Source organism: Abramis brama (genome assembly GCF_963993115.1).
Source record: "Abramis brama genome assembly, chromosome: 15".
NCBI lineage: Eukaryota > Metazoa > Chordata > Actinopteri > Cypriniformes > Leuciscidae > Abramis > Abramis brama.
The window spans coordinates 33,307,971-33,327,811 of record NC_139977.1 but is presented as its reverse complement, the minus strand read 5'-3'; the positions used below and the strand labels follow the sequence as shown (position 1 = coordinate 33,327,811).

Below are 19,841 nucleotides of genomic sequence, written 5' to 3'. Positions count from 1 at the left end.
TCGTCTGAAAGAATAAAGTCATATACAGGGTGAGTAAATCATGGGCTAATTTTCATTTTTGGGTGAACTATCCCTTTAAACAGGAAGTGTAAAGTCGTTTGAGAAAAAGAAAAAGTGGCACAACAGCCTTTGATTAATTTAAGACATTAGGGACAAATTTCTGTGTGAATTATTCATTAATCATAAGTGATCGCATTGAAATGAATGTGATCATTTAAACGATGAATTTTATGAATAAATTTCACGGAGAATTTAATCAAGTAATCCTGACTAAAGCTCATCAGGAGATTTAATGATCTGAGTTTATTCCGAGACTTTAAGAGCAGCGCTGAACTCTTTGAGTGTTTAAGGTTAAACTCGCACGTCTCTCCGCTGGATTTGTGCCGCAGTGTTGCAGAATCAAAGGCCGGATTAGTCCGAGTGCAGTGTGTGTTTAGTGTACAAACCGCACTGCTCTTAAAGCTCCCGCTCCGCTCGGGAACACGGAGAACAAAGAGCCGATCCCGGAGCGCTGGAGGAAGAGGTGTTGTGGTTCAGGGAACTGGGAGGTTTGATACGCCTGGAACGACAGGAGGGACGAGTCCGGTCACGAGGAGACACCCGGAGTTCAGATCAATGTGTGTGTGTGTGTGTGTGTGTGTGTGTGTGTGTGTGTGTGTGTGTGTGTGTGTGTGTGTGTGTGTGTGTGGTAGGGTAGGTTTAGGGGTCGGGTTAGTGTAAGGAGACAGAATATATAGTTTGTACAGTATAAAAACCATTACGTCTATGGAGAGTCCCCACAAAGATAGCGAACCAGACTCTGTGTGTGTGTGTGTGTGTGTGTGTGTGTGTGTGTGTGTGTGTGTGTGTCTGTGTTTGTGTGTTTGTGATTTATGAGGACAGAAATTTGTATAATGACATGGGTATTACACTGGTATTACAAATGGTTATTAAAAATGCGTGTGTGTGTGTGATTGGTAGGTTTAGGGGTCGGGTTAGTGTATGGAAAATAGAATATACAGTGTGTGTGTGTTTACCTACTTAACTATATTTTGGGGACACATTAGGACCCAGAAGTGACCAAAACCAGAGGGGACGTCCTCATTTGTAAATCTAGTGTAAAAAAATAAAGTATTTAAAGGTTTTTTGAAAATGTAAAAATGCAGAAAATTTTGTGTGATGGGTAGGTTTAGGGGTCAGGTTAGTGTGTGTGTGTGTGTGTGTGTGTGATGGGTAGGTTTAGGGGTCAGGTTAGTGTGTGTGTGTGTGTGTGTGTGTGTGTGTGTGTGTGTGTGTGTGTGTGTGTGTGTGTGTGTGTGATGGGTAGGTTTAGGGGTCAGGTTAGTGTGTGTGTGTGTGTGTGTGTGTGATGGGTAGGTTTAGGGGTCAGGTTAGTGTGTGTGTGTGTGTGTGTGTGTGTGTGTGTGTGTGATGGGTAGGTTTAGGGGTCAGGTGTGTGTGTGTGTGTGTGTGTGTGTATGATGGGTAGGTTTAGGGGTCAGGTTAGTGTGTGTGTGTGATGGATAGGTTTAGGGATAGGGTTAGTGTAAGTGGGAGAGAATGTGTGTGTGTGTGTGAGAGAGAGTCTGACCAACACACACACACTGCAAGCGGGCGATACTGTGACGGTCTCCTACTCTTCCTGCTACGGTCGGTCAGTGTGTGTGTGTCTAGAGGCTCATCAAGAGAACGATGTCCACCTGTTCTTCCCTCTGTAGAAGCTGAGGCTGTGTGTGTTGAGCTAGAGCTCGCTCCCGGTTGCTTTGTGTTTGATTTTGGCTTTTGTTTGAGCCTGTCAAGACAAATGTGGGGGCTCGTCCGGGATATGAACCCGGGACGTCTTGTGCCAAAGCGAGAATCATAGCCCTAGACCAACCTCTGACACCATATATACATAGTAGGGCTGTCAATAGATAACATTTTTGGTTACGCTTTATTTTAAAGTGTCATTGTTATAGTCTAATTATATATTTAAGTACTGTGTTATATTATTTAACAACATGTACTTACTATAAAGTTAGGGTAGGATTAGGGTTAGTTTCATGTAATTATGCATAAATTTACTGTTATTACTATGGTAAGTACATGTAACATATGTTACAAGGACACTGTAAAAGTGTTACCCATTTTTTTTTAATTCCAATTAATCACACACTTGTGAAATTAAGCATATACCATTTATCTTGTTTAACACATTCATTTTTGTCATCATTTGCTATATCCAGCAAAGTAAACCATCAGATTTAAGTGTTGTTCTCACTAAACTATTTTCTGCAAGCTTTTTTCAAGGTTAATTTAGGTGTCTTTCCAAAACAGAAGGACTATTAGAGACTCCAAAAGGACACCAAATAACCAAATGATATAAGGAGTTAATATATTTCATAAATTTATGCACACCAAAGCAAAATTTCTTAATTCACCGTAAAATGCAGCAACAAAGAGCTTGTTTACATTTAAGAAAAGTCAAGTTGCAGTACCCAACATGACCACATGGAGACGCCAAAAAACCCTAAACCAACAGCCTGGACCTACAGTACGCGGATCCATTCAGAATTACTAAACACTTGACAAATCAAAACATTATCCTGCATGTGTGTGAAAACAAAGTCTCTGTGCTTAAATACAATGTGCGATCAATACATACACGGTTTGTTTGCACACATGCTTACTGTACGTCACCGCAGTCGTCTTTACCTTTGATTACAGTCCTCATCCATCAAAACTTTACTAGCAAGACGCTGGTTTGCTTTATCCAGCCGAGAAACGTAGTTTGCGTAGCGGTTCCGTTCAGTCTGTATTTCACACAGGGATTCAGAAACAATATCAGAATATGACAGAGCTCGTGTTTTAAAGTGAAACGCACACTGGAATTAATAATTCACTGAAACGCAACGCGAGTCTCTATTCTCTTTACAATCTCTGATGATGTAATCAGCCTGGTTTTCTTGACACTAGCGCTGTTTTGGACTGATTGTTTGAATGATTTTGCATACTGGATCATTGGACTGAAACGTTACTGGAGTTTAGCAGCTTAAAATGATCTGATCGCAAACAGAAAAGCAGAATCAGGTTACAGGGTCAGAATAGAAGTTTCTGCCTACCAGGTTTACAGGTGCTTGCACGATTGTAGATGCTCTCAACTTCTAAAATCCAGCTTTTATTGTTGTTTATGTGTCTATGTGGAGTTTTTAATACGCTTTAAGACAAACCATGTGTAAGTTCATAAGTCGACAGCATTGCTGAGTATTTCCTCCTTAAAACTGCAGTGAACCAAAGACAGTCTCAAAAACACGCTTTGAAATCGCTGGTGTTTCTGACGTCACAAACTACCTTGTAACCAATCAGATCAACGTGTGATCATCAACCAGTGGATCTCTGAGCTGAGTGAGTGAGTGGAGGGGGGGCTCATTTGCATATTCATAGAACCGCGCATACTAAATGAGGCAAGGGTGTCGAGTTACATTCAGGATATTTTAAGACATGAAGTTTTTTTTCCAAGGAAAAAAGGTTTAAATATGTCATTTTGGTGATCAAAGATGAGTTATAAGGGATACAATTATTGACCACAGGGGGACATTAAATTATTTTAACGTGTTAAGTTATTTTGAATTAATCACATGCGTTAACGCATTAATGTTGACAGCCCCAATACATTTTTCCTCTAAAGCAGCAATACATACAACAAAAGTGGTGTATATAGTTTCACTTTTCTATCCGTTTCTATGGGAATAAAAATCTTACACTTCTTTAAAGGTGAATCAGAAGTCGGAAACGCTTTACGAAATCCAGCACACGTCTGAACACACACACACACACACACACACACACACACAGAGAGACAGATGAAGTTAGTATCTGCTGAAAGCTCTGGCTGGAATCTGTCTGCATTAATTACCTCACCTCATTGTTCTCCGGCGCTGTGGTAATTACCCGGCGACCTGTTGCCGAGGCCCGAGAGCAGCGAAGATAAATCCAGATAATTGTCTGTGATTATTAAGCAGTTGATCTATAACAAACAACATAAACATTGATCAGATCAGCTGATGTGCGACAGATTTAGTGTGTGTTCTCTCTCTCTCTTACACAAAACACAAGATAAATGTGTTTAAATGAGTTTGCATGCAAAAAACACAATCATGGCTCTTTCTCTTTTTTCAAAGGGAAGAATAGTTTAACTTTATGCGAGTAGAAGCGTCTACTAGCAACATCAGTGACATCACAACCTCCAGCGCTTTAATAGCCATCAGTGTGAATGGTGCTTTAGTGTGTGTGTGTCAGGTCACTTGTGGTGACCTTTGCCCCCTCCCCCTCCCGCACATTTTGACAGTTGCCATGGATACGGCATGTGTGGTTGTTGTAGACGCCTGCGACCGAGTGAACAAACCCCTCATTAGAGCTCAACTGATGGACACACAAAACACACCGTTCAACACCATACAATATAAACCAGCGTTTCGGGTCAGTGAGATTTTCAATGTTTCTGAAAGAGTCTCTTCTGCTCAAAAAATCCAGTAAAATGTGAAATATTATTACAATTTAAATCAGCTTTTTTCTATGTGAATATATAGTAAAGTGTAATTTATTCCTGTGATCAAAGCTGAATTTTCAGCATCATTACTCCAGTCTTCAGTGTCACATGATCCTTCACAAATCATTCTAATATGATGATTTGATGCTCAAGAAACATTTATAATGCTGAAAATAGTCGATACATTTTATTTTTCAGGATTCTTTGATGAATAGAAAGTTCAAAAGAACAGTATTTATTTGAAATAGAATCTTTTGTAACATTATAAATGTCATAATGTCACTTTTTATCAATTTAAAGCATCCTTGCTAAATAAAAGTATTAATTTTAATTTATTTTTTTATCATACTGACAAATTTCGCCACCCACATGAATGTGTCCTCAGGCTTTTGAAGCCCACAGTGTGCGTGTGAGAATATGTTGATGTGTGTCGTGACTGAGACTGCATTAGCTGAGCATCAATATGACCTGCAGACGTCTCCAGTCAATATGGATATTAATAACCTTCTTTCCGTCTCCCTCGCAGGTAAAGCCTTGACGTTTCTCCTCCTGCAGCCGCCCAGTCCCAAACTGCCCCCCCACAGCACCATCCGCCGCACAGCGATCGATCTGATTGGCCGAGGGTTCACGGTGTGGGAGCCGTACATGGATGTGTCTGCGGTTCTCATGGGTTTGCTGGAGCTGTGCGCCGACGCTGAGAAACAGCTGACCAAGTGAGACTCTACAGTAGAGCTTTCAGGACCCTAAAAATGTTTATTAAAGCAATAAGCCCCTTGAACCCCTTAGCTGTTCTAAATCCACTGTAAAACACGGCTTCAAGGGGCTTATTGCTTTTATAAAATGGTTACTCCATAAAAATATTCATTTTAATATTTATTTTATTCATAAAATAAACACCAGCAGCAAAAAATCTAACGTTATAACGCATGTATTCCTCCGCCAAGCAAAGTAGTTCCAAAGAGGTTGCTAAGCAACACATGCAGCAACAAAGAGTCACAAACGGCAGTTGCGCAGTAACACTAATGTAATGCGGTCACGGCTTCGAACGCGGCTCAACCAATCAGAATCAAGGACCGGAACTATCCGTTTTATTATGTAGTTTATTGTATAATGCGGAATGTCATGGAATTTGGCCAATTTTGGATGAATAAATCAAAGGTAGGGCTGTACAGTGAATAAATTGTGATATGGACTAGTGTCTGTGAGTGTTAAAACGCAAAAAGGCGGAGTTTACTCAGGCATGCGTCACTACAACCCGCCAAAATAAAAGTTCGGTTCAACTTGAAGAAATTATGACAGAAATATATTACCAGTGATAATAATAATAATATTAGTAAAACTTTATTATATACATATCACATCATTTTTCAACCATATTTTTTTTTTAACAGTAAACCTCTGCACTTTGTTTGCCAAAAAATAAATAAATTTTCATTTGATTAGATTTGAAAAGATTAATTCAATTGGTCATGTTTAATGCCTTTATATGATTACCACCGGGATTTTTTTTTTTTTTTTTTGATAATACATTTTTATTAAATCATAAATCCAGAAAGTTAAAATAGACAAAACAGAATTTCTGAAAAATAAAATAAATAAATTAAACATCTATCTAAATTTAATCTAAAAATGGAATTTACTGTATAATGCGTAATGTCATGGAATTTAGCAATTTTAGATGAATAAATCAAAAGTAATGAAATTAATCAAGTTGTGTTATGGACTAGTGTCTGTGAGTGTTAAAGCGATAAAAGACTGCTATTGAAATCTAAAGTCTGCGTGAATGAGCGGCGCATTTACTCAAGCACACGTCACTAAAACCCGCCAAAACAGTTAAAAAGTTTGTGTTCGGTAGGATTTTTAATGTTTTTAAAATAAGTCTCTTCTGCTCACCAAGGCTGCATTTATTTGATCAAAATCACAGTAAATACAGTAAAATTGTGAAATAATATTACAATTTAAATCAGCTCATTCCTATGTGAATATACAGTAAAGTGTAATTTATTCCTGTGATCAAAGCTGAATTTTCAGCATCATTACTCCAGTCTTCAGTGTCACATGATCCTTCACAAATCATTCTAATATGATGATTTGATGCTCAAAAAACATTTATGATTATCATCAATGTTGAAAACAGTTATTCACATTTTTATTTCAGGATTCTTTGATGAATAGAAAGTTGAAATGGAAAGCTTTTGTAATATTCATAGAACCGCGAATGCTAAATGAGGCAAGGGTGTCGAGTTTCATTCAAGATATTTAAAGGCATTTTTCAAGGAATAAACGTTTAAAAATATGTCATTTTGGTGATCAAACACGAGGTTTAAGGGATAAAATGATTGACTTTAACGCAGTCCTGAATCGGACGGTTGTTTTTCCCCTTGACAGATGAGAGCCAGGCTTTAATCCGATTGGAGCCCATTAATATGATGTAATGATGTCTTGGCCTCAGGATGGTGGAGACCTCGAAGCGTAAGAGGAAACCCATTCGTCTGGGCCTTAACCTCCGCGCCGAAACTCCCGCAAACGAGGTTACCGTCCAGCCTGAACCCCCCCAGCCCGTGCTCACCTCGTTAAGACGAAACCCGATCCTAAAAAAATTTATTATGAGTACAAATATGTCTGCGTGTAGCGCGTGCTAATGCCGTTAGAGCGAAATGGCGCTCATTTTTCAGTCGCGATTACAGCCAGAAGTGAGCGTACGGCCCAGACGAGAAAAAAGCGAGACGCGTATAAACGTCTTGGTTATTTCTCTTGGACTGGATGATGATGATGTTTCTTCTTTGACCCCCAGACTGAAACAGGGCAGCGTTATCTGCTTTTTAAATGGCAAATCCATTTAGCAGCACTGGAAGACCTTTAGTGTGAGAGAGAGAGACGCTCTTCCCCTTTAGCAGCCTCGGCCTCCTGTACATGTCACTTATGGAGATTATTTGAAAGCTGCTGATGTTTATTAATGTAATGAAGTGAATATTTTAGGGAATCTATACAAGTGCAGTCCAAAACAAGAGGGTTTGAATTAGAAGAAACGAGACAACAGATTAAATCTACTGGCTAAATGAATTGCTATATAATCTAATAGTGTGAAATGTACTGGAGCTACTTTAAAACATATCAAATGTTCAATTGATTGTAGTAAGAAATATTTGTTTTGAGTGTGTGTGTGTGTGTGTGTGTGTGCAGTATGTATAATGCAATATATATATATATATATATATATATTTCAAAATAAATACATTTATATGAATTTACATTTACTCAAATGTATTATACATATATGTATGTGTACAGTATATATATGTGTGTGTGTGTGTATAATGCATTGTAATATTTGTTTTATATATACTGTATATATACACATATATACATATATATTTTATTTATTTTTTTAATATATATATGACAATGTACTTAAATACATTTTAATTATATATTTTTATATATATATAATATTTTATATGCAATATATTTTAGATAATATATTTTATTTTAGATGTAATTAATCACAATTAATCGATTTGACAGCAGTAACACACACATGAATATATATATATATATATTTGTGTGTGTGTGCATTTAAGTGTGTATGAGAGAGTGTGTGCGTGTGTAGGTTTAGGGGTCTGGTTAGTGTGTGTGTGTGTGTGTGTTTATCTGCTCCTTCGGACTTTCAACAGTATGATAATCTTTTTACACAGAATTTATTTATTTTATTTTATAGAAAATGCAGATTTTTATCAGTAACTGCAACCAGATTCGTCGTAACCGCCTCAGGTCAAAGATCAACTAAAGGTCAAAGGCCTCCATTCCCTGACTTTTGTTGACAAGAAGTAAACGATCTAGTATACTATTTATCTGATGTTTATATATGTGATTTAAATGGATGTGATTTGTCACTCGACAAAAGATAGCAGGAAGAGATGAGCCTGTATCTTCCCAATCTCTCATATTCTCTCTCTCTCTCTCTCTCTCTCTCTCTCTCTCTCTCTCTCTCTCCCTGGAGGCTCATATTTTACGCCGAGATCAAAGCGATTGATCAGGTATTGGCGAACGAGAGCGCTCGGCTTTACGGACTCCTTCATTAACTCATCTACTCGGCTGCAGAATCACAAGCATCACCAGTGCTAAAGCTACGGTGAATCTGGCGAGTCCGTTCCTCATGTGAACGAGACAGAAGTCGCTCAGTCTAGAAGAGCGCATAAATCTTTCTTTGTTCTTTTCGCTCCGTGTCTTTCAAAGCAGAATCTGAACGTCAAGAGGAGCTTTAGTACATTTAAGCTGAACTTTCACGAGCGAGGAGTTAAAACAGAAGGAATCTCGCTGCCTTTGAACAGCGTTTATCGACACATTTGCTGGATTGAGTTTCCGTGCGGGAAACCGTGATTTCAGGAATAATCCCCTTTCAGTGAAGAGATCTGAGCGCTTTCTCACGATGCCCTTCTTCTTTACACTGAGACGTGTGTGTGTCATTACTTCAGCACAAACTTTTATTGTACACGTATAATAATACACATATAATAATGTGTGTGTGTGTAAAAAGTACAGTAGCCGTAGCCAGAAAGTACAGTACAGTAAAAGTACAGTAGCCAGCACAAATCTCAAACGTGATTTATCATTTACACTATATATTGCTATATTAAGCACCAACACTTCAAAATAAGTATATTTAAAACTAGCTTTCTTAGTAATTCTAAAAATATGAATAATATAAATTACAGCAACACCTCCCCCTTTGCGTTTCAGACGAGGCTCATGTTTATAACAGTAATCTTGCGGGGTGGACTCATTTAAAGTAATGTAATTGTCTGGTTTTAGCCAGGTTTCTGTCAGACACAGCACATCTAGATTATAGTCAGTAATCATATCATTAACAATGAGTGCTTTTGAAGTAAGGGATCGAATATTCAGCAACCCAAGCTTTAGCATTTGCTCATCTGTATTATAGCTGTTTTTTATTTGTTGAACATAAATTAAATTTTTACCCTTAGATGGGTTTGGAAGTTTTTTGTGTGTCCTAATTTGGGGAACAGACACAGTCTCTATATGATGATATCTAGGTGAAAGAGGCTCTATGTAAAGGGATTGATCTGACCTTGGTGACGCGAGGCCGCTAGCTGACGATCGGTTTAGCCAGTCTGTCTGCTTCCTGACCTGAGCCCCAGATTGTCATGTTTGAGCTCAAAGACTATGAGCCATATTACTAGAGAGAAGAGCAGCACCATCCCAGGAGGGATGAATACCATCTCTTTTCAACAGGTCAGGTCTGCCCCAAAAACTTTTCCAATTGTCTATGAATTTTATATTATTTAGCGGACACCACCTCGACAGCCAGCCATTGAGTGAACACAATCTACTGACTATCTCATCACTCCTGCGAACAGGAAGGGGGCCAGAGCAAATTACAGTGCTTGAAAAAAAAATATTAAGCAGCATAACTGTTTCCAGCATTGATAATACATCATATCAGAATGATTTGTGAAGGATCATGTGACACTGAAGACTGGAGTAATGATGCTGAAAATTCAGCTTTGATCACAGGAATAAATTACACTTTACTATATAATCACATAGAAAACAGATGATTTACACTGGAATAATATTTCATAATTTTTACTATAGTTTTCATCTATAAAGTATATTATATAATATAATTATTTATTTATTTTTATCCAATGTTTTAAAATAATATTTTTCTTAGGATTTCTGACATTTTTTTCCTCGCCACAAAGATCATATAGTGAAAAGATCAGTACAGTACAGTCAGTAAGTAAGATACAGTACAGTAAGTAAGATCAGTACAGTCAGATACTGATCATAGATCAGTAAAAGAGATTTATTTATTTTTTGTTTAAATAAATATAACATTTAATATTTATATATCATGGATAAATAATAAAATAATGTATAAAACATTTAGTTCACTCTCTCCCTCTCTCTCTCTTTCTGTTTCTCTCTCCCTCTCTCTCTATCTTTCTCTCTCTCTATCTTTCTCTCTGTCTCTCTCTCTGCCATCTCTCTCTCTTTCTGTTTCTCTCTCTCTATCTTTCTCTCTCTCTCTCTCTCTCTCCCTCTCTCTATCTCTCTCTGTCTCTCTCTCTGCCATCTCTCTCTCTTTCTGTTTCTCTCTCCCTCTCTTTCTCTCTCTCTATCTCTCTCTCTATCTTTCTCTCTGTCTCTCTCTCTGGTCACCAGGGTTTCGTCTCTGTCGTGTGTTTTAGTCACGCGTGTCAGCGAGAACATTAAAGTCTCAGCGCACGCTTTGATCACATCATGCGCGAGTCGCTCTGTGTGTCCTGATGCATATTCACACACACACAGGGTGATTTGTTAACATGGGGCCTCTTACAGATGTAGATGAGTGTGTGTGTGTGTGCTGTGATGTGTGTGAGTGACTCCATTATAATGTGTGTGTAATGGTCTGACTCTATATGTGTGTGTTTAGCATCTCCATGGGTCTCCCTCTGAGTCCTGCTGCTGATTCTGCTCGCTCGGCCCGTCACGCTCTCTCTCTGATCGCCACCGCTCGCCCGCCCGCCTTCATCACCACCATCGCACGAGAGGTACCCTCATCACACACACTCATCTCTACATTTATTGTGTGTTAGTGTGTGTGTGTGTGTGTGTGATGAGTGTCTTTAGATAACCTTTATTGTCATAAACATGTATAACGAAATTAGGAAGTGTGTGTTAGTTTGTGTGTGTGTGTGAGAGTGAGAGAGAGAGTGTATGTTTGTTGTGAGTGTGTATGATAGTGTGTGAGAGATAGTGTGTGTGTGCGTGTGTGTGCGTGTGTGTGTGTGTGTGTGTTTGTTGTTAGTGTGTGCGAGTTTGAGAGTGAGTGCGAGTGAGTTTGCGTGTGTGTGTTTTTGAGAGTGTGAGTGTGATGGGTAGGTTTATGGGTCGGGTTAGTGTGTGTGATGGGTAGGTTTAGGGGTCTGGTTAGTGTGTGTGTGTGTGTGTGTGTGTGATGGGTAGGTTTAGGGGTCTGGTTAGTGTGTGTGTGTGTGTGTGATGGGTAGGTTTAGGGGTCGGGTTAGTGTGTGTGTGTGTGTGTGTGTGTGTGTGTGTGTGATGGGTAGGTTTAGGGGTCTGGTTAGTGTGTGTGTGTGTGTGTGTGTGTGATGGGTAGGTTTAGGGGTCTGGTTAGTGTAAGGGGAGAGAATATACAGTTTGTACAGTATAAAAACTGTGTGTGTGTGTGTAGGTTCACAGACACACAGCGATGCAGTCCCAGGGCTCTCAGTCTCAGCAGAACGTTCACACCACGACTCTCGCTCGGGCCAAAACCGAAATCCTGCGAGTCATTGAGATCCTGATCGAGAAGATGCCGTCAGATGTGGTGGACCTGCTGGTGGAGGTCAGTGCAACAACCGTGAACACACACACACACGGTGTCGTCTGAAAACACATCTTTTTCTCTGCGTTTCGGCCTTCCGTCTCACTGAGACGCAAGTTTATTAATGAAAACGCTCTCCAAAGTGGATACATTTGAAAACACAGTTATAGTGTGGACTGAAAAGGCAGGTATTTAAAAACGATGACGTAAGTTTAGTCATGTGACGCATATTGTACCAATAGATCTTCATGTTTATAGCGGTATTGTGCCTGTTATGTGCTTTTCACTTTCACACAGTTGCTAAAATATATTACTTCACACACTCTTCATATCACAGTCCTGCAAAGATGACTCACATTTTCACATACTCACAATGAAAACAGGCAAATTGGCAACGTGCAATATCACAAACCAAAACAATAACAGACATTCCAGCCTGGAAACGCACATTTCAGAGTAAAATAACTGGCTGTAGAAGTGTTTTTCAGAGATCTTAGCATGGTTCCTCAATATATGCAAACATATTATGGTATTTTTATGCTTTAGTGGAGTGAAAAAGTGACATACAGCACCTTTAACCACAAGCACAGCTGAAGTCATGTGACTCCAGTGTGTCGTCCAATCACAGTGAGTGTGAGCTGCTTTTGTCCTGCAGGTGATGGACATCATCATGTACTGTATTGAAGGGTCTCTGGTGAAGAAGAAAGGCTTGTCCGAGTGTTTCCCGACCGTCTGCAGGTCAGTGCATTAAACACAACATTAGCATTAGCTACTGCTATTACAGCGTTATTCACATACTTTTACAGTTTTTCAATTAGCTTTTATTTTTACAGTTTTAGTTGTGTTTTAATTTGTTGTTATATTTCTTTTGTCATTATAATTATTAGGTTTTGTTTTTTAAAAATAATTCAAAATAGTTGTAATTTATTCTAAGTTGGTAATTTTAGTACTTCATTTCAAGATTAAGCTTAAAACTATATAGTTTCAGTTTTTTTTTATTTAGAATTTTAATAACATTTATTTTGACAGTTTTGTTTATTAGGTTTTTTAAACATATTTTTAAAAGCTTTTTTTGTTTTAGCTTGAAGTTAGTAATTTTAGCATTTATTTTATTTCAAGTTTAAACAAACTTATTTCAGTAATTGCCAAGGCAACATTTCTAATTTTAATTTAGTTTTTCATGTTTTTCATCTAATATTTATATATATATATATATATATATATATATATATAATTTATATTCAGATTAGATTATATTTTATTTATAATCCTGTGTTTGATTACCTGTCTGTTTAAAACTTAAAATTCAACATCATTATAAATTATAGATTATAGAAATGAATGAGTAAAGCAATGAATATTACAGTTAAAGGGTTAGTTCACCCAAAAATGAAAATTCTGTCAGTAATTACTCACCCTCATGTTGTTCCAACCGCATAAGACCTTCGTTCATCTTCGGAACATAAATTAAGATATTTTTGATGAAATCTGAGTGCTGATCACTTCTCCATAGGCTGCTAGGTGACCGAAACTTGGTGGCCTAGAAAAGTTATTAAAGAGATCGTTAATATAGTCCAAGTGAGTATAGTCAATCTTAAGTATATCAAGCGACGAAAATAGTTTTTGTGCGCAAAAACAAACAAAAATAACAACTTTATTCCACTATTCATTTCCTTCTCTCTGGACCTCGTAGTGTTTTAGCGCAGCGCGTCTGTGTTACACGTCATCACGCATCACACACATGACCAGCGTCGGCCAATAGTGAGCCTACGTGGTGACGTGCAACACAGACGCGCAGCGCAAAAACACTACGTGAACCAACTAGAGGCCCAGAGAGAAGGAAATGAATAGTGGAATAAAGTCGTTATTTTTGTTTGTTTTTGCGCACAAAAACTATTTTCGTCGCTTGATATACTTAAGATTGAGCCACTGTAGTCACTTGGACTATATTAACGATCTCTTTAATAACTTTTCTGGGCCAGCAAGTTTCGGTCACCTAGCAGCCTATGGAGAAGTGATCAGCTCTCAGATTTCATCAAAAATATCTTAATTTATGTTCCGAAGATGAACGAAGGTCTTACGCGGTTGGAACAACATGAGGGTGAGTAATTACTGACAGAATTTTCATTTTTGGGTGAACTAACCCTTTAATGTCCAGATTGAGGAATTAAAGGAACACTCCACCGTTTTTTGAAATAGGGCTTATTCACATTCTTTCATACATTTAGATAGGTGGGTAAATGCATTTTTGTCTCAGTGCATGCATTGTTTTAGTTTGACAGGGTCGGCGCTAACTTAGCTTAGCACAATGACTGGAATCCTTTGTTGCCAGCTAGCATGTCCTGAGTAAAAGTGATCAAAAAAACAAACAAAAAAACACGTAATTACTTCTTGTGGCCTGCGTATTCACAACGAGTACAAATAGCGATGCAGATTAACACTAGGTGATTTCCTAGGCAGATATTGACTTGGGACTATATTAGGGGGAAGCACAGCTACTTGGGCGCAGAGATATCACGCAACATATGAAATCCCACGACTTCCGTCAACATACCGGTGTGAATAGTAGCTGCCTGGCTATTTTCCCAACAGTACATGAATGGCGATGAACATGGCTGATTTTGTGTGAGCCAGAACCATACCTATATGTACAAGAGTTTACAGAAAATGAGTGGAAATAGAACGACAGGAGGAGGCTGCGATCGCTCAACAGCCCGAGGACGTGAGGATGAGAGCCAACACGAACTGGTGGTGTGAATGTGGGGGAATATGCCGACTGAAATAGAGTGTCTGTGCTGTGGCGAGTGGGTCAAGTTACTGCCGTCGATGACCAGGCTCAACGCGTCAGATCAAGATGAGCGTGCCCGCAGTTGTGTCACAGCTACCGAGGATTTCACGGCGCTGATCCATCCGGCAGTACTCGATTTTTTTTTTCTGTGTGATAAAGTGAACTGGAAAAAACGCCCCACGCCAAATGGACCAAATGGACAGCTGTCCACAGAGTAAGTGATTATTTAAAAAATGACACATGTATAGTAAACTGCTTGTAGCCTTCTCCTCATAGTAGTTATACTAAAACTCCTGAGTCAAAAGAACCAGGCTAACGTTAACTCGGTGAGAGAAATATAGCTAACTTAGCCCTCAGTCATTTCATTTTACAGGTAACGATAACAGCGATTTTTATTTTAGTTTGGTTGTTCATGCTAAACAGGTTGAATTCAACATGAGGTTATACTAGAGGAGGCTAACGTTATTTGAACCGTAGTCTATATACAGCTTCTCAGCATCTATATTACAACCGAATAAAGACACAGATTAACATAAAGAAGAGTAATAAAAGACAACTTACAGGTGCACTTTGTTCTGCCTGTGCTTTGAAAATAGATGGGATGGGGACAGCCGTATGTTTCAGACGTAGTACCGTCTTTCTGAGCCCATATTCCATTTTTTCAAAGTAACTTAGTCGTCCGGTGCAAAATGCTCTTCGCAAACACGATACTGTTTGATTTTGTAGAGAGGCGTTAAGTACAGATCTCCAGAGCAGCTAGCCATTTATTTCTCAGTTCCACATTCGATGGAATTCTGTGTGTTCTCACAACCTTTTGCTACGCAGGTAATTACCATGTTTGCTGTAACTGTAGCTGTAAAAAAAAAACAATCCAAAAGCGAAGACACTCGGTGCAGGTCACGCGTGTTGTTCTTCTTCTTCTTCTGTGTTTTGACTCGTTGCACACCGGTATGTTGACGTAAGTCGTGGGATTTCATATGTTGCGTGATATCTCTGCGCCCAAGTAGCAGTGCTTCGCCCAAGTAGCAGTGCTTTGCCTGTGCTTCCCCCTAATATAGTCCCAAGTCAATATCTGCTTAGGAAATCACCGAGTGTTAATCTGCATCGCTATTTGTACTCGTTGTGAATACGCAGGCCACAAGAAGTAATTACGTGTTTTTTTGGGGGGTTTTTTGATCACTTTTACTCAGGACATGCTAGCTGGCAACAAAGGATTCCAGTCATTGTGCTAAGCTAAGCTAGCGCCGACCCTATTAAACTAAAACAATGCATGCACTGAGACAAAAATGCATTTACCCACCTATCTAAATGTATGAAAGAATGTGAATAAGCCCTATTTCAAAAAACGGTGGAGTGTTCCTTTAAAGTTAATTCTGTAATTCAGTAATTAGTACCGTGACGTTTGTGGTGTTTTATTAATTGGACACTGATATACTTCTGAAACTGATGACGGGTCAAACGAGCAGCTCATTGATTTTAAAGGGTCAGAGGTCAAACCTCAGGTGACAGCGATTGATGGATTAAATCCTTATATAGACTGAACCTAATTTGCATACTCCCGTTATAATAACATTAACTTTTCAAACATTAGTATACTAATGTACTAATGTAGCATGCTATTCAATTATCTCAGAAATAAATTACTTTATAATTACTTTATATTTTAAAAGTAATAAATCACTTTGCATGTATTTTATATGACAAAAAAAGTATATTATAATACAAAATTCATTACTGAGTAAATTAAAATTACACTTAAATAACTTTGTGAAAAAATACAAATACTAATTTAGCATGCCATTCACTTACTTCAGAAATAAATTGTTTTTGATTTTTTTATAACAGAAAAATTCATTATTTAAAAAAATAATAATTTAGTAGAAAAATAAGTTATTTAAAATTATTTATAAATTAATTTAGTAGAAATATAAGTCAATTTAAATTATTTATAAATATATTTTGTAGAGAAATTAAAGATTTATTTAAAATGATTTACAAATTAATTTAGTAGAAAAAATAGTTATTTAAAATGATTTACATTCACATGGGGAAAATGAGTTATTTATAATTATTTAGAAATTAATTTTGTGGGGGAAAAAATAATGTTATTTAAAATGATTTAGAAATTAATTTTGTAGAACAATTTGTTAATTAAAATTATTTAAATTAATTTTGTAGGAAAAATGAAAAGTACTCTTAATTGAAAAAAATTTGTAAAAAAAAATAATAATAATGGCCAAGAAAGATTAATATGGAGGTTGATTTACTGCACTGGATGTGGATGGTCAAGTGGAGCGCATGAAGTGTGCACATGAGGCATCATACGTCCTGCAGGCGTGTGCTGAAGTGTGTTAGTATGCAGTGTGTTTTCTCTGAGATATTCTCCATCTCTCTCTCCGCAGGTTTTATATGGTGGCGTATTGCGATCGCAGTTATCGCATCGCTGTCGGCGCCCGGCAGGGTTCAGTGGCCCTTTATGATGTTCGCACTGGCAAATGCCAGGTGAGTGTGTGTGTGCGGCGGGATGTGTGTGTTGAGTGTGTTCACCTGGAGTGTAGGTGTGTGTCAGAGGGCAGAGGGCAGGTGTAAGCAGGCAGAGGTGCATGATGGGAAACGCTGCCCTGCAGAGCTGGAGATTGTGTGATCGACCCGGTCTAGGTGACCATGATGTCACAGCTGGGGTCACATGATGAGTCTGAGCTCTTGTGTGTGTGTGTGTGTGTGTGTGTGTGTGTGTGTGTGTGTGTGTGTGTCTGTGTGTGTGTGTGTGTGTGTGTGTCAGTCATACTGTCAGAGAAACACACTGACTCTGGGTTGAGTTGATAAGACAGACCTCTGCACCCACTTACACACACAGACTTATACACACTTATACACACACATGCTCATACTCACACACACTGATACACACACATGCTCACATTCACACATACTCACATTCACACATATTCATACACACTCAAACACACTCTCTCCCACACTTATACACACACTCACACAAACAAACACATACTCACACAGACACACTCACTCACACAGACACTCATACACACACTGACTCACTCTCACATTGGTTGTGTGTGTGTGTGTGTGTGTGTGTGTGTTTGAGACAGTTAGATTGGACCTCACAGCTGAATTGATTGAAGGATTGATTTTTGGGCTGTTTACAGTTGTGAAGATCAAATCTCTCTGAAATCGTCGTCTGGGGAATCCAGCGATCAGATCATATGCGCATCCCATAATGCCCTCAACATGACCATCACAGATCACATGATCTTCATCAGAATCTGAAACACAAACACTGATCTGAAGACAGTTACGTCCTCCAGTGTGTGTGCATGTGAGTGAGAGAGTAAAGTGAGTGTGTGTGTGTGTGTGTGTGTGTGAGAGATTGAGTGAGTGTGTGTGAGTGAGTGTGTGAGTATGTGTGTGAAAAAATTTGCTTCCTAATGAAATTTGACTTGTAATGTGGAATCAAAGTGAGTGTGTGTGTGTGTGTGTGTGTGTGTGTGTGTGTGTGTGTGTGTGTGTGTGTGTGTCCGGTCGCACTGCACACCATCTGTCCTCTCTTTGATCTGTGAAGTGGACAGCCGGACTACAGACGTCTGCTGCATTTACTAATTAAACACTGTGTGTGTGTGTGTGTGTGTGTGTTTTGTCCGAATCTCCTGATGCAGCACATTTTCCCATCAGCCTCTCCTGCACGATTGTTCTGTTGCATTGGTCGATACACTGTTCATACACACACACTCATCATATAGTCTGGTTCACATCGCAGCTTATTTTGGTTCGCCCACTTAAACAGGAAGTGACATCAGCAATTAATTCAGCCTGAACCGTTTAGACTTTGTTTTGTAGATCATTTTGGTCTTAACACCATAAAGCCTGACATACATCCAGTCAAAAGTTTGGGATCTGAAACATTTTTAATGTTTTTAAAAGAAGTCTCTTCTGCTCACCAAGGCTGCGTTTATTTGATTAAAAATACAAAAAATACAGTAAAAATTATGAAATATTATTCCAATGTAAATCAGCTGTTTTCTATGTGAATATATAGTAAAGTGTAATTTATTCCTGTGATCAAAGCTGAATTTTCAGCATCATTACTCCAGTCTTCAGTGTCACATGATCCTTCAGAAATCATTCTGATATGATGATTTGATGCTCATTAACATTTATGATTATTATCAATGTTGAAAACAGTTTTATTTCAGGATTCTTTGATTAATAGAAAGTTCAAAAGAACAGCATTGAAATGGAATCTTTTGTAACATTATAAACTACTGTTCAAAAGTTTGGGGTCAGTAAGAATTTTCTTTTAATTTTTGTGGGAAAAGAAATAAAATAATTCAATAATTGTATTCATCAAGGATGAATTAAATTGATCAAAAGTGACAGTAAAGACATTTAGAATGTTACAAAAGATTCAATTTCAGATAAATGCTGTTCTTTTGAACTTTCGATTCATTAAAGAATCCTGAAAAAAAAAAATTGTCCGCAACTGTTTTCAACACTGATAATAATCATAAATGTTAATGAGCATCAAATCATCATATCAGAATGATTTGTGAAGGATCATGTGACACTGAAGACTGGAGTAATGATGCTGAAAATTCAGCTTTGATCACAGGAATAAATTACACTTTACTATATATTCACAAAGAAAACGATATTTCACAATTTTTACTGTATATTTTGTATTTTTAATCAAATAAACACAGCCTTGGTGAGCAGAAGAGACTTATTTAAAAAACATTTAAAATCTTACCGATCCAAAACTTGAACGACAGTGAATGAAATATTTGTCAGGATAAAATGATATTTTTCATTACTTATCAAATAGATTGACTTGTTAACATTAAATATCAAATAAATTAGGATAAGTCTCTTTATTCCAGTATCTGTATTATTCAGCTGTGTGTGATATTGTCTTTATGGGTTTTAAAGCACACGCAAGAAAGTCATAAATTCTCTAGTTTATGAAGAGAAACACTCTTGAATGTGTTTTGCCGTCTGGAGGAGTTTTGGATGAAGCGTCGTGATTTGACAGGCCAATATCTCTGCCGTCAGATTTTCATTACACGCGCGGGTCAGGTGACGCGGCCTTCATTGCGTTTCATCTTTAATTGTAAGAGATTACTTTAGTTTTGAGCTCTCATAAAGCCGCATGTGTCTTTAATCCAATCGCTCCATTATGAGGCCGTTTCTCGTGA

General features: G+C 38.0%; 1 protein-coding gene across 4 annotated transcripts in view; it reads left to right on the top strand.

The window, feature by feature from the left end:
* The window catches only part of wdr7 (WD repeat domain 7), a 113,236-nt gene that overhangs the window by 84,967 nt on the left and 8,428 nt on the right, over nucleotides 1-19,841 (top strand). For all 4 annotated transcript variants that reach the window (XM_084136444.1, XM_084136442.1, XM_084136443.1 and 1 more), the window contains 5 exons: nucleotides 5,034-5,220; nucleotides 10,947-11,064; nucleotides 11,709-11,861; nucleotides 12,496-12,578; nucleotides 17,031-17,130. In XM_084136444.1, the coding sequence (XP_083992570.1) occupies nucleotides 5,034-5,220; nucleotides 10,947-11,064; nucleotides 11,709-11,861; nucleotides 12,496-12,578; nucleotides 17,031-17,130 (641 nt within the window). The remainder of the gene's footprint in view (nucleotides 1-5,033; nucleotides 5,221-10,946; nucleotides 11,065-11,708; nucleotides 11,862-12,495; nucleotides 12,579-17,030; nucleotides 17,131-19,841) is intronic.